The sequence below is a fragment of the Lynx rufus genome, unplaced genomic scaffold, assembly GCF_022079265.1.
Source record: "Lynx rufus isolate CCGP_SWC_20201006 ecotype Redwood Valley unplaced genomic scaffold, mLynRuf1.p SCAF_6, whole genome shotgun sequence".
NCBI classification, from domain to species: domain Eukaryota; kingdom Metazoa; phylum Chordata; class Mammalia; order Carnivora; family Felidae; genus Lynx; species Lynx rufus.
Window position 1 is genome coordinate 102815448 of NW_025814878.1, and position 23369 is coordinate 102838816.

Below are 23369 nucleotides of genomic sequence, written 5' to 3' on the forward strand. Positions count from 1 at the left end.
CACCATGTGACCTCTGAGGCTATGTCACCAGAGGCCTTGCAGCCCCCACCAGGGTGGCTGGGACACTTGTCCTCAGAGCCCAAGCAGCCATGTTAGAAGCCTAACTACCCAGAGGCCACGGTGCTGGAGAGCCACGCAGAGGCCCTCCTGGAGGGAGGCAGTCCCAGCGAAGACCATCCTTTGCCCAGCCCATCCAGGCACCTGACATGTAAGCAAAGACGCCCCCAGCCTTTGCAGTCTTTCAGCCGAGGCCACAAACATTTACAGTGGAGACAAGTCATTCCTGCTGTGCCTTCTCCACACAATCTGAGAGCAGAATAAAGTGGTGTTCTCTTGCACCACTAAGTTTGGGGGCGACTTGTTGCTCAGTAACAGATGATGGGGCCCCAGCACAGTGTCTCACAGAACTCCAAGCCTCCTGAGTCCCAGCTTATCTGGGAAACTGAATCCCACAGACTGAAATGCCCTATCAGAGGACCTGCATGGTTGGAGCTGTTGATCATTGATGAAGGGGAGACAATGCTGGACAGGCATAAAAACTGTCTGCAGTAGAACCTCTGGGGGAGGGGAGGCAGGCAGGAAGGAGCACACTTTATTTTTCACTTTATTGTCATTCTGAACTCTGATCTTTGAAAATCACTCTTTTTTTTCTTTTTTAAGTGAAAAAGAAATTGATAGAGGAGAAGGACTTGCTAGTGTGATTTCAGTGGATGGCTTTATTCAGCGAAGTTCACATTGAATTTGCATGTGGTGGGTTTTTTTTTTGGTTTTTTAAATAAAATTTTTTTAATGTTTTTTTTTATTTTTGAGAGAGAGAGAGAGAGAGAGACAAAGTGCGAGCAGGGGAGGGACAGAGAGAGAGGCAGACACAGAATCTGAAGCAGGATCCAGGCTCTGAGCCATCTGCACAAGGCCCGATGCCGGGCCCGAACCCACAAACTGTGAGATCGTGACCTGGGCCGAAGTTGGGCGCTTATCGAGCTGAGCCACCCAGGCTCCCCTGCATGTGGTGGTTTTTTTGGTCTTGTTTTGTTTTCATGCTTTGCTAGCATTTTCTTTTCTGATCAGCCCCATGTTCTTCAGAGTCACATAGAGCACTCTACCCCAGAAAAAAGGCAAAAGGCAGCCATTTTTAGTCACAGTGGGGCGGTGATGAAAAGCGCTCTAGGTCCTTAGAGGGACTCAGCCGTCCGTGGGACAGAAGGAAGAGCCCTGAGCCAAGAGGAGGACATAGGGATTCATGAACATGTTGCTTCGACACGCTATTTTAATATTTCCAGGCCTCGGTTTGGTCGTTCACAAATTGGTTTCAATGATGTCTAAGGTCTGTCTTCTAACATTTTGGAGAGAAAGAAGTTAATATTTATTAAGTGCTTACCGTGTGGCAAGCAGTATGCTAGGTCTTCTATTTATTTTATTTAATCCTCAAAAGAATTTTTTTTCCTAAGAACCGGCATCCCCGGTTGGTACATGAAGAAACCAAGGCCCCGTGACATGGAGGTTTCAGGAGCTGGGAGGCGGAGGGGTAGAATTCCAAAATCAACATGGCTACCCCTCCAGAAAAGGCTCACTCGCCTCTCTGCCCCCACAGTGTTTCCCACACCTTGTGCCCAGAGGCTGAGCGTCTGGTTCTTCAGTCTCTAATCCTCCACTGTTAGGAGGGAGGGTCCTCACTGCATTCCTTTGTACTGTCATCAGCTCCTTAAAGTGGCAAGAAACAATAGCGCCTTTCTCTGCTTTCCTGGAAGGGTGGCTCTTGGACCCTGCGGAGTCTGAGGGCAACCAGGGCAGCCCTCCCAGCCCGACTGCCCCCAGGTGCCCTGGGCAAGTCTAGAGGAATCCTGCCACCCAGCTCTCCCGTGCAGATCTCGAAACTGTTGAGTAGTGTGAGCTCCCATTTTCCCCTTAACAAGAGTCCCGCAACTCCTCAGCTCTGGCTTATGGGACATATACTCCACTCACCACGGGACTCAAGCAAGCGTATAACGACCCCTTCTACAAAATACGAGGGACTCAGCTTTCGCTGCCAGGCATGCACTTCTCCAGCACCAGGATGCCTCTTACACTTGTGTTTTGATGAAGAGGGTTCTGCTTGTGTGGAGATGCCTCGTGCCCCAAATCTCTTCTCACACGTCTGTTATCGATGCCTGGAATCACCACCCAGGGTTGACCAGGTCTCGCTACAAATGGCACCGCGCGGGGTCATCGAGAACTGTGATATCCAAGAGGAACGATTGCAGAGCAGATAAGATCACAGGCTTCAAAGCCAGATAGGTTGGATGTCAACTCTACATGGTAGTTTGAAGATAACTGTAAATCCTTTGCCCTTTCTCCTGTTAAGAGTTGGGGGTCCGTTTCCTCTCCCCTTTGGCTCTGGGCTGGCCCCTGTGACTGGCTTTGACCAACAGAACACAACGGAAGCGACTCTGCCCATCTCCTCTGTCAAGGGCGACCTCCAACGACGTGCACCTTCCGCTTTTGTGCCTCTTAGAAGCCTGTGCTGGGGAAGGATTCTGACGACCCAGCAGAACCACCCCACTGAGCCCTGCCTGCATTCCTGACCCACGGACTCGTGAGCAGTCAAATGGCTGTTGTCTAAACCACCATGTTGTGGTGGAGGGTGTTAGGCAGAAACAGAGAACTGAAAGAGTATGAGAATTAGAGCATGCCTTCTTGGTGCAGACTACAGATGCTGGGACGAATGGTAAGGAAGTCCTCATCAGGGAGGGGGCCCTGGGGCTTGTCAGAGGCTACGGAATTGCATGAGTGAAAGGGTAGGGTGCGAGCGGAGAAAATTCTACGAGATCCAGCTACTCCACAGGCCTCTGGAAAAATGCTGTGAACGCTGACAGGACTTCTCAATTATTTTCACTACAGCCACCTGACTACAGAGAGCAAACTCTAAGTTTGGCCCAGGGTACCCTCCTACAAGTGGAAGATTTCTCCAAAGTCTTGTTTCATCTCTACAACTCCTGTGAATTTTGTGTTGTATTCCATAATTTATTCATCTGCATTTTAATGTTAAAAAGCGGTTGAACTGGGGTGCCTGGGTGGCTCAGTCAGTCCAGTGTGTGACTCCCGATTTCGGCTCAGGTCACGATCTCACGGTTCATGAGTTCCAGCCCCATGCTGGGCTCTGTGCTGGTGGTGCGGAGCCTGCCTGGGATTCTCTCCCTCCCTCTCTGCCTCTCCCCTGCTCCTGCTCTCTCTCCCTCTCTCTCTCTCTCTCTCAAAATAAATAAATTTTTTAAAAAATGGCTGAAGTTACTTACCAGTTAAGTAGCCTAACTTCCCCCTACCAGAACCTCTTTACGGAAACTAGACACTCCAGGAAGAAGGGTCAAGATGAGACCTGAGACTCTGTGTAGCCCCAGAACACACATGCACCCCGAGGGGACATCAACCTCACCCACCTGCTGAGGTCGAAGACTTGGGACTTTTCTTTCAGGATCTAGTCACTTGCTTCAGCAGCCAAATCTGGCCCCTGGGTCCCGCTCTCCTATCCCATTCTCCGCTGTAAGCTGTCGCTAGAGTCACAGGGCACTCGACTCGGGACAGACCCTGCAAACTCCCTCCAGACACATATGGAAAACTTAAGTCACCTGAAAATCCAGTCCTATCTCTGATGCACACTCCAGGTCGGCCTCCCCCAGTGGAAAGCAACCTGAGGCAATTCCCGGCCTTCCCCAGCATACTCGAACGCTCCCCAAACATCCTTTTTTTTCTCAGACAGACAATTCACACACACACACACACACACACACACATACACACACACGCACACATCTATAGCCTGTGTAGATACGTTGACACTTGGAAGCAAAATAGAGGAAAGCTTTTATTATTGTTTGCCATTTGAAAATGATTATCCAGCAGGATGATGTGTATTGAAGGAGACAGCTGGCAGTTAGCATCCCGGGGAGAGCTCCCTTTCTAGACCTGGGTGAGCCTCCACCACCTCCCGGCTTCCCGAGTGGGGACTGCCTGGTGCCAGACTTGGACGCCTACCAACACAAATTAAAGGAATAAAATGCCTCCTAGACCCAGGCAGGCCAGCGTTGGGGGAAGCAGGGTGAGAATGCCGAGAATTTTAAAGGGATCATCACCTCAGCAGGAGACCGAAAGTCAGCCTCAGAAAGTGCAGCAAGTCTCTGGTTCTGGGGTACCGGGGGCTTCCAGATGCTGTCTCTCCCGTTCCCCACCGGACCCCCGGCCCAGGCCTCCACCCCTCCCCACTAGAAACACTCCCTTCCCAGCCCCTTTTGGAAACACAGCCCCTAAAATGACTCTCGGTGGGAACCCCGAGCTAACCGACTTGCTCTCACACGTGAACCCGGAGGTGGGGGTAGAGAACAACCGCTTAATGGGTACAAGGTTTGCGTCTGGGGTGATGAAATGTAGCAGCTGTACCACACTGACAGTGCACGAAATGCCACTGGACTGTTCAGTGTAACATGGTGAGTTTTCTGTTACGTGAATTTCACCTCGATTTAAAGAAGAAGAAGGAGAAAAGACTTCCCGAGAAAAGAGTAAACCCTTCTAGAGCCCTATCGACCAGCGCACCTTGGACTGCGGACCTCATCTGCTAGTGGGAGGCTGCGTTCCAGCTCCTCGCAGGACAAGGACTTCGGATGGTCCAAGGACAGAGGGAAAGTAAGATCAGCAAGCCTGCCCAGTAGGCTAAAATTAACCGGTCTTCCATAATCTGGATTTGGCAAGTGACGGAACCTCTCCTACGTTCCTCCTCTGTGAGCTCAAACGTACATGTCTTAGGAGACTCCTGAGTGGAGCCTATAAAAATGACTGTAATACTCAGGCCAAACCTGGGGAGCCATATATTTGAATCCTATAACTTTATATCTTTCTCAGCCACCAGCTGGCAGTCTCCAGCAAGTCCCTACATCAGGCAAAGCAGGATTTTCTTAATATACGATTTTAATCGTCAACAGCCCTTGCCAATTCGAAATAAAGAGAAGAGAGAATTCTGGGATCGTGTGCCCTACAAATTTAAAAGGAAAACGAAAGAAGTCCCATCTCGTACTTCAACAAGTTGATCTGATACTCGGAAAAGGACCCTTTGGGCCAAAATATATTTTTACTTTGTGTGTCTAAATAAATAACCCCCCTCTTTTTTTTTTTTTTAATAGAAAGCACATCACTGGTGTCTAAAACCAAACGTGGTTTTGATTGAACCAGACTTACATTTGTATCTGAAGCTCATTTGCTAACAATAGAACTGACTTTCCCATTTGCCAACATCAATGTTGACCTGTTTTCACCTAAATTTTATAGATGTCAGAAAAAGAAACTGTTCACTACTCAGTGGCATACCCTGGCCTTTTTCAGCCACACTTGCCTGCATTTTTGCAGCTCCCTTAAATTCCCCTTGTCACAAAAGCTAACAATAAGGTCAAGTATTTCAGTGAGAAATATTGAATTATTATCCAACTTTGTCAAACGGCCAAGAGCCTACGAAAGCTAACCACGAACTGGAGGAGAGAGAGGCTTAACCTCGGGCCTCCCGGCCCTGCCTCCATTGCACGGGGAAGGATTTTTGGCACTGGGGGGCACCGGGAAGGTTGGGGCGAAGGGGGGAGGGGGGAGGGGGGGGAATGGGGTCTGGACAGCTCACAATCACGTCCAAGCTCCCGTCCCTCTGGGGTGTTTCGTTGCACTCGTTTGCTGCTGCAAAGAGCCAGCTTTGATTTTTCTTGGAGAGGGCTCCAGGCCCCCTAACATCTCAGCCGTGCCAACACCACGAGGCTGCTGACCTCTCCTGATCCCCTGGCCATATCCCTGCCCATCAAGGCTAATTTCTATGACAACATAAACTCCTCCGTGTAGCCAATAAACTCAAACCCGATGGAACCTGATGTGGCCAGGAAGGAGGATGACAAACTGGCAAGATGTCAGGGCTGGAAATAGAACTCGCTTCACCAGCCAGGAGCTTGGGAGGGGTAGCGATGGATTTATGCGTGTGTGAGTGTGTTTTATTCGTCCTAATAACCCTAATAAAGATTCCATTAATCAATAAACTGTCTCTTGCAGAGACAGAAATAAACACACGGCCACAAAAGTGAGCTTCTGGCAGAACCAGAACACTTCCTCATTTGACCCCAACCTATGGTGGTTGAGGGCGGGAATAACCCTGTTGCCCTGTTACCTCAAAGGGTCTGTCTGGGCAAGGTACTTGGTCATGAGAGAGAGAGAGAGAGAGAGAAAGAGAGAGAGAGAGAGAGAGAGAAATAAGGATCGGCTTTTAGCTGAGCAAGGAAGGCAGCAGTGCCCCCCCCCCCCACCCACCCCAGGATGAGATGTGAGGGATGTCAAAAAAGCATCCCCAGGAAGGTTCCTCTGCTCCGAGCAGGGTATGTGGCTGTGGAAGCGAGGTTTTAGCGGTTCCAGAAAACCTCTCTTGAAATGCAAATACACTGACTGCTCAAAGGTGAGGGTCAGGGCAAGTTCATTTATAAAAGGGGAGGCCCATGGTGCAGGGTTAGTTGGTGTGGGCTTGGGGAGAGACACAGTCCAAGGCGGGCCTCCAGTGGAGAGGTCTGGAGGTGTGGGGAGAGAAGACCCCCAAGATTTTGCTTTCAAGTTTGACTTAGGGTCGGTCACAGGCATGGCTCTCACTCAGTTCTTGGACGATGTGGCCATCCAGAACATAAAGTTGTCCCACCCAGTTATACTCATCACCCTTCCCTGTTGACTGCCAAAGGGTCCATGTGCCAACGTGGCCCTCACTGTCCCATCAAGACTCCAGTGAACACAGACACGGTGGTAGATGTTGAGCAAGCAATTGGATAGAGTGTATCTGAGAGTTTGATATTTTATGCTGTCACTTCTCATATTCTTTATGTTGACACCCTCTTTTATTAGACATTAAGATCTCACATTTTCCTTCCTGATACATACATGGATGGCGTAGGCATTTCTTTTAGTTTTTAATTATCCTAATGTCGAATATGATTTTGTGAAGTGTGACTCATGTCCCACAGAGGCTCCGACATAGCTCACCAGACCGCACCCCTCTAACCTCTTGGAGTCCCTCTTGCTCGTCTCGTCAGCGGGAGTGTGATTTCGTGTGCTGAGGAACACCACAGAGCCCAGAGCCACTGTCTCGCTCTTTGTCTTTCTGGAGAGCCATACATGGGATCTCCTTTGGGGCGAGGGGTCTGCCTACTCCCAGGGACTGCGCTTTAGGGTGGATGTGGGGCTGGGGCCGGCTCAGCTGCAGACCCAGAATGGCAAGGAATTTCTCAGTCTTCCAGCTCCAGCTCAAGTGTCATCTTCCTGCCTTGGCCAGGAGTTGCTGCCTCCTTGGGTTGGGGGGCGAGGGGGGAGCCCTTGGTTCACGTCTCTGCGATGGCACTGATGCCCTGTATCGTCACTTACGAGATTATTTTTCTGTCTCTCTGAGCAGATGGTAAGCTTGTAGAGGGTAAGGATGTGTCTCATCCATTTTTAGTTCCGTCATTTCTAGTACTTATTGAATGAATAAAAATGCAGCCCCTCCCTGACGGTCAGATGCCAGTCGGGGATGGTGAAGCAAAGCAATAACTCTCCCAAAATATTCTGTCTAGCAAGGGATAAGGTGAAGGAAGCTGAAAAGTCTCCCCCTCCCAGCCCCCATCTCCTTCTGCCCCAGACATGGCTTAGCGCTCGTGGGATAACCACCTGGCACGATAAGGTTATGTCTATCATTAAACAGGGGTCGGATGATGAACTACGTTCTAAGTTTTATCCGATAACACGACGCTGATGATACCAGTGTGTTCCATCACTGCCCCATGGGAACGGGTTGCCTTCTGCATCTCTCAACTTGAAGAGACACTCGTTATAGGTAACTAAGTGCATAAAAGGTAAAACTGAGATGAAAATTCTATTTTCAAGATTAGCTGTTCTCTTTTCATTTGCTTAGGTGGCTCAGATAGTGTGTGTGTTAAAGACGTCAAGATTGCACGGCCTCAGCTCTAGAGCCAGCCCACAAAATGGCAACTAGAAAGGTCTTGACCACAACAAGGCCATGACATCCCCCCTTTGCAGTGAGGGCAAGGGGCCACCTGTCCACTAAGGGACAATCCACCTGAAGTGTGTCGCCAACAGATGGGTCATCTTTGTCCACGAAGGAACGGCACTGACGCTCTTAGACTAAATGTCTCAGTCACTAAGTCAGGCCTGGTATACAGCTTGATGGGTTTCTCTGACGAAGCAGTACACAACAGGTCTTTTGCAATAAGGTTAGCTGGAGCATGGTGTGGGATCAGTATGCTGGAAACGAATTTACACGAGTACACGAAGTTTTTAAGAGAATCAGCTTGCATGAGTTTATATCAAATGAAAATAGGTTCATAAACACTAGCAAAGTAATGAAGTGTAAGTGCTTCATGAAAGGATAATACGGAAGATGCTATTATAAGGGAAGGAAGTGTCTCTTCCAGAGAACGAGGATGGGAACCACTTGGAAGTAGATGTCCAACTCTTGACTTCCCCTCATCCATTTACAGGGCGACCCTGCGTAAGTGGTTTGACCTCTCTGGGATTCCATTTCTTCACCCTCTACAAAATGGCCATCTTTGCCAATTCTGTGAGGAACAATGGACCTCATTCTCTCTCTTAATGCTAGGCAGACTCTAGCTGCACCTCTTAAAACTGCTCATAATTTCCCCACTCTAAAAACCACTCCAAATCTATAGGTAAGAGTTACAACGTGGTCCCTTAACATACCATCTAGCAGGTAATATATTATTGTCCACTATTAAGGAGAAGGTCAAGAGAGGTTAAGTGGCTCATTCAAGGTCACACATTAAGTTAGTAGGGGTTAAGGATCTGGAACCCAGATCTTTTTGCCACTCTCTGCTTCCCCCTTGCAAAACACCACTCAACCCCTTAATGCACAGTTGGCTGCATGGCTGTTACAACAGGGAAGAGAAAATGGAAGAGCGGCCCCTCCCCCTTGGACTATATGAAAATCACCCACTTTTTAAACACCAAGCCTCCCATATATTGTGGTGGAAATGAAAGGCCTGTATGACTAAATATAGATGCCGAGGACCTTACAAATACTTGAGTATTTTAGGAAATGAGAAATGGGAAATGAAATTGGCTATAAGCAGAAATCAAAACTATCTGAATTCTCTCCAGAAACTGATGGCTAACTTTTTAATCTCTGTTGTTGGCAATCTGAAGCATTCATGGATTTGCTTAAATAGCTTAAATAAAGAACGGCATGACCGACATCTCTTAGTGGGATGCATTCAATTAAACCGAGATGCCTTCCCGTATGCTTTTTAGTGGTGGTGAGCCTCCCAGCATATTGTTTTCTGCCTACAGTAGGTGTCCAGTCAATATCTGCAAAAAGAAGGCAGAGTGGGTGACAGGGAGAGAGCTCATTTCTGTTCTCTGGGATTTCAGTTAAGTGGGATATTAACTCCATATCCAGTGGATTTAAGGACACAGTCTGTAAAATGCTTTAAGAGAATTGGAGAGAAGCCCTACCTATTCGGTTAAAGAGATTTGAATGATTTAGGGCACGAAACGTGGACAACCCATTCCCAGGCTCCTCCAGGCTGTGTACAAGTGTGCAAAACTTGGCACACACCAGTGTCCCATCCCAGGCAGCAGCTGGGTTCCCTCGAGCCTTGGGCCTCTGATCAACTGTCCCCACTACACAGCATTGCCTCTTAGGGATGCCCAGTTCAGAAACTGGGGCCCTGGGTGCTGCCCCTTCGTCAGGTGGTGAGGAGGACCCCAAAGCCACTCCCAGAAAGGTAAGAGTTGAAGCTGTCAGAGATTTCTTGGCTTGGGCCTTTCTCCTGTTAGGTGAAGCCAATGCTGCAACATTAAGTTCAATAATGCCTTTTATCGGTAGGCAGCATTCACATGCAACTCAATGCACCTAAATGGAAAATCTTAAAAGAGATTACAGATGAAGAACCGAGGTCCGGGTAGGGCCAACATTTCTGTTCTGAATGTATCGATCTGTGTCTTTTATATTTATGGTTTATGTGACGTAATGTCTCTGAGTTCCTTCAGGGAAGGAGCCCGTGGTAAGCCCATTGCCAAACTTGGCCGTGTGGCTCGGTAGAAAAAGTTTATAAAATAGATAGAAAGATATTCCTTTCAAAGAGCGACATTTTTTTTTTAACCGTCAAAATAATAGTTTCTAAAAAGTTGTTCCACTTGGTGCTCCAGCTCTATTGTGATTCAAACTATTTGAAAATTTTATTTACACTTTTTAGAACAATCACCCTAATTACTATGAGTAATAATAGGTACCATCTATTTTCTGTCTATTCTGTGCAAGGCACTTTGCAAGGCATGCTCCTATCTCATTAGCTCATTTAGTTCTCATTATGCAGATGATAAAGGAGGGTGTGTCTAAAGGAACACGGTCTTTGGAATCTGGCAGATTGAGGCTTGAGTCTTAATAGCTGTGTAACCTTGGGCAAGTCTGATCTTCAGTTTCCTCACCAGAAAAGCAGAGATAGAAACAGTACTAACTTCTTCACAGGCTGCTGGAAAGATTGACATAAGACACGTGAAATACCGAGCAAAACACCAGGCTCGTAGTCCAACGTGCAGTGAAAGTTAAATATTGTGTTCTTATTATTACTTGATCATGCCACCAGTACCAAATATGACTTGTCTCCAAAAGGAAATTAAAACAATGGCCTTTGGTGCCATCGTAGGGGGGAAGGAGGTAAATCATCTTCCGTCTCCATTCCTTTCTCCCCAGGACGTTCATCCCAGGGAGACCTGGGCCAAGTGAACCCTGGGGACAGCTGTGGAAGACGAAAATCACGAGGAATGGGTAGCTGGCATGCCCTTGTGCATCACAGGGGTGGGCTCAGGAGGACGATGCCAAGAGGAAGGGTGACAAAGGGGACTTCCTGGAACTGCGATGGGCTTCTGCACCTGCTCCCCGCATCCCTTCCCTCTCTCTCCCTTACCCTCCTGCAGGCCTGGGAGCAAAGCCCCAAGGGGCTCTGTGTTCCCCCTGCTCTTGGGGAAGCCAAGAGCCGGCATCCTGTGGAGACCTGAGCAGCAGCAGGGGGCAGCCTGGTCACTGTCTGCTTTGGCCAGCGGGGGCCCCCCCAGAGCCCCCACAGCGCCTCTGGCTCTGGCAGCTCCCTGGGAAAGAAGAAAGCAGCATCTTACATGTGTGGCATATTCTAAAACAAAATAATAACCGGGAGATTTTATGGACTCTGACAGGGGGAAGAAGGGAGTGAAAAAAGATGGAACAAAGATGCCATTTTAAAGTTATTGGCTCCTGTTCAGGATTTTACTATTTTCTATGGCAAGGAGCAAGTAAAAAATTCCTCCTATTGATGAGTATTTTTCTACAGTCATTGAAAGCCAAAGGGCTCGGGGCTTCCGACTTCCCCCTCGGGGAACCTGCGAGCCAGTGCCCTGGCTAACTTAGGGGAGGGGTGGCTGGCCAAGGCGGGAGGCTCACAGGCCCCCAGCAAGCGGCTCCGATGGGGAACGGGTGCAAGGGCACACACTGTGTTTTCAGTCCGGATTCTGTGATCTTTCTGCCAAACAGGGGTTTACAAAGCAAAAACCTCCAGAGAATTCTCATACTTTCTGGCTTATTCTCCTGGTGTTCATCTTAACAGGAATCAGCTGTTTGCCTTCTCACTTATACAGCACGTTGCCGAAGAGAATTTAGCATCTGGTCTGGCTATTATTAAAAACAAGAACATCCTGCTCTGTTGGGAGAACAGCACCACTGGCAATAAAAGGACAGAGATCATTTGCATTCAGGATTCCAGAGATGTATTTCAGTTCAATATCTGCTCTCCCTCCTCCCCCGGCGGCTCTCATTTCAAAATTTCCTGATGCATCCATCATTTGCATCGTGGTCTCCTTTTTTCCCAACCAGAGACACAGAGCGGACTTTTTCCTTCCACTGGGAGGCAGGGATCACTGGAGTTGTTCAAACACCGATCCGCTCCTGCCGTGTGATAAAATTGAACTACCAGAGGAATTTTTTTCTTTTTTTACAACTGCGGAAATGAAAAAGTAAACAAGACTAGGAAGGCATTGGTATTTAGGCTCCAGCTTTTTGTTGTTGTTTTCGCCTTTTTCTTTTTTTAAGCATCGGGCTGGGAGCCTGAAGGAACCATATAATATGAAAAACCCTGGGAGGTTTTATTAGCCAATAAAAAAAAAAAAAAACTGAGTTCCTATTAACCACTTAACTCCTTGAGAAAGTTCCGCACTTGCCTCCCTCCCGAGATCCTTCGCTCCCTTCCCTCCCATATGCCCACGAGGAGGGGGAAGTGGGCCCATCCACCCTGCCCTACAAAACCTGAGCGCACAGTCTATGTTCCAGAAATTGTGGTGGAGGGTTAGACTCAATGATAATCTCTGTACTTCTCATCTGTGAAACCACTAATAAGATCTTGATAAGGAGTCAAACTTTCTGTGCCCCCAAACCCACACACAAAAAGGCTCTTCAAGCACAAGGCTAAAAAGGAGAAAGGTCACTGGGACGTTCAAGATTTAAATATGAAATGACTGTAGGGGAAGACAGAGTGGGGCTAAGGTCTTACCGAAAGACCATAATGATGCCACCCAAGGCTCCTCTCTTTGGGGGGCAGGAAAACGAAGAGGAACTCAGAAACAGAAAGTGAAACTCGCCTGAGCTGTTGCCCGGTCAGAGGTGGACGGAGTTAGAAGAAAAAAAAAAAAAATCAATAAATAAATGACCTAATTTGGGAAGGAAATGATGTCAAAGGAGATGTAAATCCTAAAACCGTTATATTAATTCTCCCACGGTTATGTGTGTCCCGTGGTTTTGCCGTTTGCTTTTTTTGCTTATTTTTAAGGAAGAAATTCACACATTTACACCAGTCCATCACCCAGCTGGAAGTTCCCGGTACTCTGGTCTCTCAAAGCCCCCCGAAGCTCTGCCCCCATATCCTGGACTTCCTAATTCCACCAAGACTACTGTGTCTTGCTTCCATTTTCCACCTCCCAGCTAACTCTGGCACTTTGGGTGCTCCGGGACAGATGTCTAAGGCCTCGGGAGTACAGGCCACATGACGCCTGGTTGTAATTTTGTGTTCTGGTCTCACCGAACACTGTGCAGGCAAGACTACATCTTGAGGGGCCTGTGTGGAAGAACTTTTGCTTGTCCCCCCAGACTCCCACCTCCTTTCCGCCCCCCTTTAGCATTTTGCTGTATGGTCTTGATTTCTTTCTAAGGATGACTGGTGGAGGGTAATTCTTCCCTTTCTATTATTAGCTATGGAATGGGACAGAATGACCTGGGGGGAAGAAGAAAAGGCCATCAAGGGGATGGATGCCTGGGTGTCTCAGTCGTTTAAGCATCCGACTTCTGCTCAGGTCATGATCTCGTGGTCTTTGAGTTCAAGCCCCACGTCAGGCTCTGTGGTGAGAGCTCAGAGCCTGGAGCCTGCTTCGGATTCTGTGTCTCCCTCTCTCTCTGCACCTCCCCTGCTCGCACTCTGTCTCTGTCTCTTTCTCTCTCAAAAATAAACATTAAAAAAAAAAAAAAAGAATAGTTGCCTCTTTACCACTCGTGGAATGAAGGTAGTACTCTTTTATAGGATTTGCGAGGAAAACAAACACCCGAGACAAATAAATGCCATGTCAAAGAGCACGTGTGTGTGTGTGTCTACGTGTGCATGTGTGTGTGTGTGTGTGTGTGTGTGAGAGAGAGAGAGAGAGAGAGAGAGCTTCAGTGTTCCCTAAATGGCTGCCCAGGCACCCCTTTCCATCCCTCCACCTCCCTTTTCCCTCCCTTTAGACACACACACACACACACACACCCCTTAGGGTAGTTCCCTTGGCATCACCAGCAGATTCTTTTCTTTGCTAAATTCCTTACTAATTTCATAGCTTTTTAAAAACTTCACTTCCAAGGCCTCCCAATCAAATACCCACTGCCGGGAAGTCACAGAGAGACTTCTCAGGGTGCACAGGAATGGAGGGAGGTTGGGGAGAGCTTCCCTTGCCTTTGCTCAGAGCTCATATTTTAGAGCTCGTGATTTATCCAGGTGTTGGTTCCTACCTGGCTTTCCTTGACACCTTCTCCAGGCCTGAGGTGAGAGCCAGCAAAGGAAGAGCGGGGGTGGGTGAAGGAACTGGGGTAAGCCAGTGTGCCCAGCCCTCGTGTGCAGGCCGGCTGTCTCACCACCTGCACATTCCCTGCACCAACCCCCAACAGCTCTGGCATGAAGGCGTCCCTCCCGGCCCCTTCGGGAGTTTGCCTGAGAGCTCCCGGAGAGCCGGCCCGTGCTCACTAAAACCGTGGCAGTCAGTTGAGCTGTCTCCGGGAAAACGTAGAGACTTCACAGGACCATCATCTTATAAGCCTCCTCTTCTTCCCTGTGGAGATGCCCCTAAACCATGGTTTCCTAGAACTGGTCTCTAAAAATGATTCCCAAATAATTGGGACAGGAAAGCCAGCTGACTGGATTGTCCAGTTTGCCTGATAGTCACGGTAGGGTTGTTTGCTTAAATCAGTCAGGCCAGCGCCTCCATCTCGGCTGTGGCTTTTGGCTGTGTCATTATTGTTAACCACCCGTTTCCAGAAGGAAAGACAAGTCAGGAAAGAGAAGATCTGTAGGCCCAGCTCTCACTCACCGATCGTGAACGAGGCCTTCCCCTTCTTCCTCCCTTGCCTTTTCAGACTGTTTTCAAATCCCATAAATATAAACATGTGGCTCTTCAACCGCATCTGTAGATAATAACTTCAGGGGGCTTCCTGTTTACATGGCAATACCCATTTCCCAGCCAAAAAAGCTCTGCAACAGAGAGCTGAGGTGTTTATTGGGCCAGTGTCGGCTGGGATTGAGTTAACAGGAAACACCCACTCTCAAAGCAATGTCTGATGATTAAATATTTGGGGGGCAGGGGGCACAAGGGGTCAGACGCACTGGAGAAACGTCTTTCCTTCCTCCGCCTGTCATTTCCAGTGAGAACAGAAGCAGCCATGACAAACATGGCCAAGCAGTCCAGGCCTAACAAAGTCCCACAGCTTTGCTATTCCCTGGCTGCACAGCCCGGAACGTGAGGAGGAGGGAAGAAGTGCAGACGGGAAAGCCAGGAGCCCCCCTCACGACACAGCCAAACCTCAGGGTGCCATCAGGTGAAGGGATGGAAACGGTTGATACACATCCATCTCTGGGAAGCCCCGCCGTCTTCTGCCTGGCTAGCCTGTTTTAATGAGCAATGTATTCTCACACCAGTTCTGTCAAGAAAGCCCGACCTAAGAATTTAAAGAGAGCCTCTAGCCCACTGGTTCTCAATGGGGGGTACGTTTTCCTCCCAGGGAACATTCTGGAGACGTTTTTCATTGTCATGACTGGGGCAGTGCTCTTGGCATCTAGTGGGTAGAAGCCAGAGATGCTAAATATCCTACAATGCACAGGACAGCCCCCCTACACTAACACACACACACACACACACACACACACACCCCAAGGAATTATCCAGCCTGAAATGTCAATAGTGCCAAAATCTGGCCCAATGCTTCTCCATAAACCAAAAAACTGAGACCCAGAGGAATAAAGCGATTTGCCCTAAACCATGCTGCTGGACAAAGCCAGAGACAGTGCGAAAGCCATTGTGCCCACCTGTCATGCAAGGCCTTTTAAAACGACACAGATGTCTAATTTAAAAGGATAACTAAGTATACAGCTTCAAAGAGTTGCAAACAAGTTCCCCAGCCTAGGTGTCACCCGAGTGCTTTCAGGATGTCTCCTAGTCTTAGAAATTAGCTGTTTCCAAGATTTCTCAGAAAACAATGTCAAACAGGTAAGAATGAGCAGATCTCAAAGGAGGCCTCTCTACCTCTTAGCATCATGTGGGCCACCGGCCAGGGCCTGACCATCTCTGCACCACGGTTTATGGTCCTTCTTTTAGAACTGTGGTAAGCTAAGGCGGACAGACAGCACAGGACATAAAGAAAGCCACCACTCTACCCCAGGCCCTCAACCTTATCGAAGGGGAGGGACTTACCAAAAATAGACTATGGCCCATAAAAAAAAAAAAAAACAAAAAAACTCCAAACTATAGTTATGTTCGCTAGTAGAATTTTTCTGAGGCTAGAGCTCTCCAGGCCAAGGTCCATTTTTACTTACCCTTGAGGTTTGATTGACTTTCTGTTTTAAGAACCCAAGAGAGACGTGGGAAGCAAAACAGACTACCGGCTATGGCCAGGCTGCCGGAGATCTGACCACAGCCAAGGGTTCACTTGTGGGCCCTTGTTCATGGGCCCAGAGATTAGAACCACAGGACCATCGAGACAGCTGTCTTTGTATCTGGACTGGTCCCGCCGATAGAAGAAGGGGCTTTACCGAAGGATGGGGTGAGCGCTCCTTCCTTCAGACACAGGCTGATAGGGAAGTGAGTTAGTTCACTGCTAGATCCTTCACCCACACCCCTGTAGGAGGAGGACAAAAGAAGGTAGCACTCACGGAGATTTTTCAACCTCTCACCAGTAACATAGACCTCTGTTCTCATCCGGCCCTGGCAAGTCCCACGGCCAAAAAGTGCCCAGGTGTAGGCAGGAGTAGGCGTTAGACTAGAGAATGGAGCCGCGGCTGAGAAAAGACCCAATGTACACACATAACAAAACCAAAAAAGCCATTTTATTGAAAATTAAATTCAAACTTCAAATTAATATTACAATCATGAGAAAAAAAAATGCCAAATAATTCCATTTACAGTTGCAACATACAATACAAATAGTCCCTTTGAAGTTGAAAGTAAACTCATCCACAATCATGGCCTGTGGGACAAACCAGAATTTGTACAATATGTGCAGGGAAAGCAGATCTTGGGCAACAGCAATTGGAAAAAAATAAAAATGAGAAGCTTGTATTTACACAAAATGCTACAAACATTTTTGTTCCACAGAAATCTAAGAATGGTAAAGCATATCCAAAAAGAAAAAATGGAATTTTATTCAGAATACCTAAGAAATTACTGTAACTTATGGTTTTGGCTGATATATTTCAAAGTACTGCATAAAAAGCAAACAGTTATTTGTAAACATGAAGTAAACAAACATCTAAAAAATTCTCACACAGAAAATATTTTTTAAATGCATTCCTTTTTTAAGAACAACAAATTCAAGGTTTGGAAGAGTTGCTTTTATTTTATTGGTTATTGTTCTTTCGAATATCCTAGAAATAACTCCTGTTCTCGCTCATGCTCTGTGTTTCCATGCATTAACCTAGACTCTGAGTCCGTTCCTTTCCTGGGAATGGAGGGAACTCTAAGCCAGCACACACATCTCGTCCCCTCTGAGTTTGCAACGGATGGTCCCTGACGGTGTGGATTTCTCAGCTTCCTTTGACAAGGCCCCGGTGGGGCGAGACTGTCTACAGAGTAACCCATAGCTCATCTGTTGCGTCTCTCTCGGTTCCAGGCTGGAGGTCACTTCCCTCATCCAAAACCAACGCTGTGGTACTTGTTCGGGGGCCCTGGCAGAGGTTACAATTTGTGAGACAATTCAAACAGATCAGCGTGTCTGTGTGGGCCACGCTGTGAACTCCAGCAACGTTGGTGCTACCAAGAACCATGCTCCTTTAACCTGAAGGAAATACAGAGCGTTGGCTACTACATGGCTTCACGGTAGGAGCAGTAGTAAGGCTTTGCTTTGGTCTTCGAATCACAGATCATACACATGACCCAGTGCAAATTAAGGGTTCAGTTAAAAAAAAAAAAAAAAAAGGAAACGAAAAAGAAAACTTTAACCCCCAGGCTTTGACAAAGGGCAGAATTTGATCTAAGAAATGTGACTTACCCCTTTGGAGTGGTTGGAGGGAGGGGACAAGTGCTTGAATTTTTCCCAAGGAAAAAGAAAAAAAAACAAAAAAAACAAAAAAAAAAACTTTTAAAGTGTTTCTGGGTTGCTGCCTGCAGCCACTCTAATAACATTTCAACACAAAAGCATCCCTAAAGTCACTTAGTATGTGTACTGTAAACTTAAAAAAGCCCTTTTAACATTAAAAAATAATGTACAAATATAGTACCTTTTTTTTTTTTATTAAATAGGGTACAGCTGGCACCGGCGGTAACATTTTTAGGTCAATTAATTAAAATTGAAATGTGTAACCAGACACTGGCTTTTTTAAGTGCTGCTGAAACACACACACATATTTTACACTTACAAATAAATGGACAGTGTCGTGCTTCAAGCTACCACACACAAACAATAAATAGTATCAGCTACTACTGCCATCTTAGTTAAGTAAGAGAAAAGTGGCTTATTTATCTAAGCATACTTGGTATACAACCTTTAGAAGGCAAAGAGTTTCGTTTTGCTTTGTTTTGTTTTGCCCTCGGTTTTGGTTGGGAGGAGTCGGGGCGATTGCAAGGGAGGCGCCCAGCGAGAAGCACGGGGCCCCCCACGCTGCCCTGCGAGGCCTGGCGGCCAGTGAAGCGGGCTTGCGACAGGACGACAGAGCAGGGGGTCTCTAGGCGCTGGAGGCAAATCTCTACACAGTTCGGTTCAGAGGGGCACCGAATTGAAAGGAAGGGGCCCGGACCTGTGGGAGCCCAGGCAGGGATTTGCCCGGTGGTGTCATCGAATGATCCTGGCTTGGATTAAGGATTCCCGCTTGAGAATCTGCCACGTGGTCGCCAGGAGCGGTCAAAGTGCATCTTACAGGAGGGCTTCCGCTCAGATTCATACACAGTAGTAAGATCCCAAACTCCACATGACCTTGCCTTCCCTTGACGCAAAAGGGTTGGCTATGGCTCCCCACAGGCCAGGTGTTCTCTCAGGTCAGCTACCTGCTGGAACTTGCCTGCTACTTCAGATGACCCGCTCCCCCATAAGACAATGACTGAATCTGCTCCTTTAAGGGCAGAGTCCGTGGAGAGCTGCCGGCGGGGCCTCGGGGAGGGCAGGCCTGGGTTCTCCTGACTTTGTTTGGCAAGGCCGGTGGGTTAAGAATCCCCGGGACAATTTGGCTTTTCCTGTACTAAGTGCATCCTGATGGACCCTTCAGCCACAAGTGCGGCCGCCTGCTACGTCTTCCCTGTGAAGCCTGGCGATTTAGAGTTTTGCTTTAACTATGAAACGGCAGAACGTTTTTCTGCAGTTCCATGATTCACTTGTGCTTGTCTTTTTAGTATGACAAGAGTCATTGTTATTTGAAAGAAATTAGGAAACCACATCACTCCAGCATTTCATGCTAACAAAGGGCAACAATAAGAGATAAAGGGCTAAGAGTTGGTTTTTAAATCCCCAATTATTGCTTTAAAAGGCAAAGCTGTGTTAGAGGCGATCAAAGATCTGAAAGAACGAGACATAACATTTCCTTCATACGTCACAAAAACAAGCTACATCTAAAATATTTGGAGATGGACGTATTTTTGAAAATCACATTGTGCCTGAACTGAAACTGCTTAGCAATATTTCAGATATGGCTCTAGCCCACTGAAGAAATTTGTTATTTAATAAAGAGCACTTTTAGAGACCGAAGTCAACACATCAGTACACTAAGAAATGTTTCAAGGGTCCAAATGTCATTAAATAATTATAAATATATCTTTAAAGTTATATGACCATTCACGTTAGCAAGTTACCTCAGATTTTACACATATTCATAATTTAAAAAAAAAAAAAGAAAACAACACACAGCCAAACACAAACACTATCTATACCATTATGGCTATAATAAGGTATTGCCATTTTCAGTTTTGCATAAAAGGAGAAAGGAGAAGGGGGGTAAGGATCGAAGGATGGGATTTCTTTTTGGTTAAATGGGAAAAGGAAACAAAAAAAGTACAAAAAAGTAAAATAAAATCATCTATCCTGATCAGTATTTTTGGAGTCGCTTTCTTAAAAGTAGGAACACAACAACAACAACAACAACAACAACAACAACAAAACTGAACCAAACAGATCGTACGAGAACTTGCGGCAAGTCTGAGAGCAGTTTGGAACAGTTACTCTGAATGGATCGCACTATGCGGGAAGCGTCCATTCTACCTCTTTGCCCTCCGCGTGCACCTCGACTGGCTTTGTAAGCTGGTCTGCAGAGGGCACTGGTCCATACACAGCTGCAACCGTGAGGGTGTGCGGTTTCAAAGCACAGAGAGGAAGCGGCTTTGCTCTTCTTCCTCCTGAACCTGGAGTCCACCTCTCTGAATTGGCATAGGAACGGGTTATTTATGATAACAGGCCAAACAACAACACAACAAAAATACCTTTTTCCTTTGTGAAAGTACGTCTTACATAGAAAACCATCTGAAACCTGAATACGATTGTCTCTCTTGGGCCTTCTGCTTCTCAGTGTCTACCCTCTTATGGTTGCAAGATCGTGACTGAGTGGGTGAATGAAAAATCTTCTAAAAAATAGGCACTTTGTAGATAGCTAATTGATATACATATATATGCGCTCTCTCTATATATGTATATATCGATACATTTGGGATGCAGCTCCCAGACACCGCTGGGCCACTGCTGAGGAATTTCAATATGGTCGCCAAACAGATTCATCCATTCTGCCACTAGAATTCAAAACAGTTGGGGAACTGCTGTGGCTTCCATCAGCGTCAACACCATCATTCTGGGTGGGCAAATTTGGGTTTAATAGCGTGCTGCCATTCGAGGTGGTGGTGCATGGCGGAAGCATTCTGGAAGGAGACCGATCTCCCCCCGGCACCATGGGGAACTGATAGGATCCTGACGAAGTGCCATAGTAGAGATATGGAGTGCTGCTGGTCTGGAAGGGTCCACTCTGGCTTTGGGAAGAGCCGGGGTAGGGTGGTGGCAGGTAGGTGTGGTAGTGGGTGGTGGCGGACATACCGAGGGACATGCCTGAGGTGACTGGCGGGGTGTAAGTAAAGGTGGCTGGATAGTGCATTCGTGGGTTGGAGAACCGGCTCTCAGTGAGGGATGAAATGCTTGGGAACTGCCTGGGGTCTGAAAAAGGGCCCAGTTCTGAAGCACCTAAAAATTATAACAGAAGATGGGGGGGGAAAAAAGTCTGTAAATATCAATTAAAATAAAGAGAGAATTGTTACAAGAAAAAAAAAAAAAAAAAACAAGAAACTTTAGCCTCCCAAAAAGGAACAGCAAAGCCACAAACAGACCTTCAAATGCACCGGTCACTAGACAGTCTTTTTTTTTTTTTTTTTTTTTCCACTTTACCGTCTTAGCGGCACGTATCCTTAAGTTCTTCACCCCCTTGAAAAAAGCCCAAATGTGTGCTAGGTCTTACGTGTAAACCAACCCAACACCGCTCATTATAGATTCACTCCTCAGACTTTAAGACTGAATCCTCATTGGTTTTGTTTTTTTTTTCTCTTTTCATTTCTCATTGCACCTCAGATATTTGAAAGTGACATTTTTACTAAGTCACTCAACCTAATTTTATTTTCTCAGCCCAATATAAAGAAACCCCAAAGTGATCAGTTTTGTTACTGGTACTCTTGGCAAGGCCCCTTCATCAATGAAGGAACTTCAAAAAGATACCCTAACATGTTCCTATTACTTCTTTTCCATTTTTAAAATAATGTATAATCTTGTTTTATTCTTCATCTTAGTAACAGATTTCAAAAAAAAAAAAAAAAAAAAATCAAACCGGACTGAAATCAAGCCAGATTTCAACGTGTTCTGGAACTATCTTACTTTTCTGGGGGCACATGAGGAGAGTCTAGCCCTTAGAAATTCTCCCTAGGGTCATACACTAAACAAGTGGGTTTTAAAAGTGAGGGTGGGGGGAAGGCTTATAGTACCTAGGAATCAATGCATTTCGTGTCTCAATGGGAGACCCAGGACCTCATTTAGGCCAGCGGCCAACCGTAGCTTTCATGAGACGCTCTGCGCCCAGGGGAGAGGGGTAAGAGGGCGCCTCAACACCCATTCACCAGGGCCCTGTGCCACATCCTAAGGAATCAGCTTCAGGCTAATTCCAAGTGGTACCTGGAGGCAAAGCTGGCTTTGCCCTGAAATGGAAAGGCCTTTAACTTCTAAAGCTAACAGTGTGCCTCCTTAATAGGTATTTCTGGCGCTTAAACTCATAAAACCATAGCCATAAACCACCTCATGTAGAAATCAGTTTTCTGAAATGCCTAAAAATTTAGTTGTGATCTTCAGCGACTGGGTTACAATTTTCTAAAACTGACAGAATTATGACAAGACCTTCTATAATACTGGTGTTCTCAAGACTGTGTCGCATCTAAAATCTTCCAATTCTCTGCATCTCACGTGTTTGCTTTTCTACAGTTTTGATCCATAAGGGAAAGCACTTAGGACTTCTTCAAGACCTTAGTCAGGAGGTACTTCTTCAGCCCCATTTTTATTTAGCCCTTGTTCTTGGATACTCCAGTATTTATTCAAGGCATAATCCTGATACTTTTCTTTAAAGGTGCTGATTGAGAGTTTTGATTTTTGTCAAAATGCACACCGCCTGTGATCTACAAACGCATGATGTGCGTTTGTAATCCAAAGTGACTATTTAAAAGCAATATAGAGTTAACAAAAGTTTTTCTCGAACATTGGACAGTACCAATCAGACAGCCCCGCCCAGCCCAGCCCCCGCAATTGTTAAAAGTCTCACCTGCCTGGCTCTTCTTACTGAGAGTGGAAGGCCAGAGGCAGAAGTCAGAAGTGGCAGTGTCATCATCTGTAAAATGAGGGGGATGAGCTCTAAGTTCCCTTCCAGCTCTAATGGTTCTAGCACCTTGAACTCCAAGACAGCAGGAGAAGCAAAGCCGAGGGGGAGGGGGAGGGGGAGGCAGAGAAGTTCCCACCCCTCTTCAGTGCTTTCCCGGATTCCCCAGGCCCATAAGCAGAGGGTAAGAAGCTAGTGAGCGGCGTCTAATACCAGAAGCGAACACTTTCAAGATGACGAACCAAAACTAACGCAGTCTGGGCAGCTGCTCTCTGCTTTTCATAAATTCTTCCATCTTCGACAGGCCCCTGCCTAACCCTCCCAAATACAAAATCCTCGCCGGCTCAAATGTTAAAACGTGGAAGTAGTGATTATGACAGAGGCTCAAAAGGGAGCAGATGAGATTTAAGGTCCCCCCCCCCACCCCCGCTCCGTGCTTATGCAGTCTGCCTTGGGAGACACAGGCGCTACGTGGAGGCCACAGAGGTTCCTTGGCCAGCCTTTTCACTGCACAGCATCTGGTGAGCTGGGGCTGGCGGAGCTAACAGTAATAGGCAGGCCACTTCTGTACAGATTACATTCAATGCTCGGATCATGTGAGAGAAACCAGAATAACGTGAACAATTTCAAACAGAAAGAAGCCCCACTTAAAACATCAACGCCTGCCCCCCCCCCACAGAAGCACAGAGCTCACACAGATAGGCTTGTCAGTGTAAAAAAAAAAAAAATACTTCTCGTGGGTATTTGTACTTA

General features: G+C 47.0%; 1 protein-coding gene across 6 annotated transcripts in view; it reads right to left on the reverse strand.

Moving 5' to 3' along the window:
* The window catches only part of RUNX2 (RUNX family transcription factor 2), a 235203-nt gene that overhangs the window by 88771 nt on the left and 123063 nt on the right, over positions 1-23369 (reverse strand). Inside the window, exons 6-7 of one of the 6 annotated variants that reach the window (XM_047101634.1) lie at positions 22563-22628; positions 17300-20950 (exon numbers count right to left, since the gene is read on the reverse strand). The exons of 4 other annotated variants lie outside the window; for them this stretch is intronic. In XM_047101634.1, the coding sequence (XP_046957590.1) occupies positions 20472-20950; positions 22563-22628 (545 nt within the window). In that variant the 3' untranslated portion in view covers positions 17300-20471. Of the gene's footprint in view, positions 1-17299; positions 20951-22562; positions 22629-23369 lie in introns of those variants that run through there. One more of the 6 variants, XM_047101635.1, reaches the window with a different exon arrangement.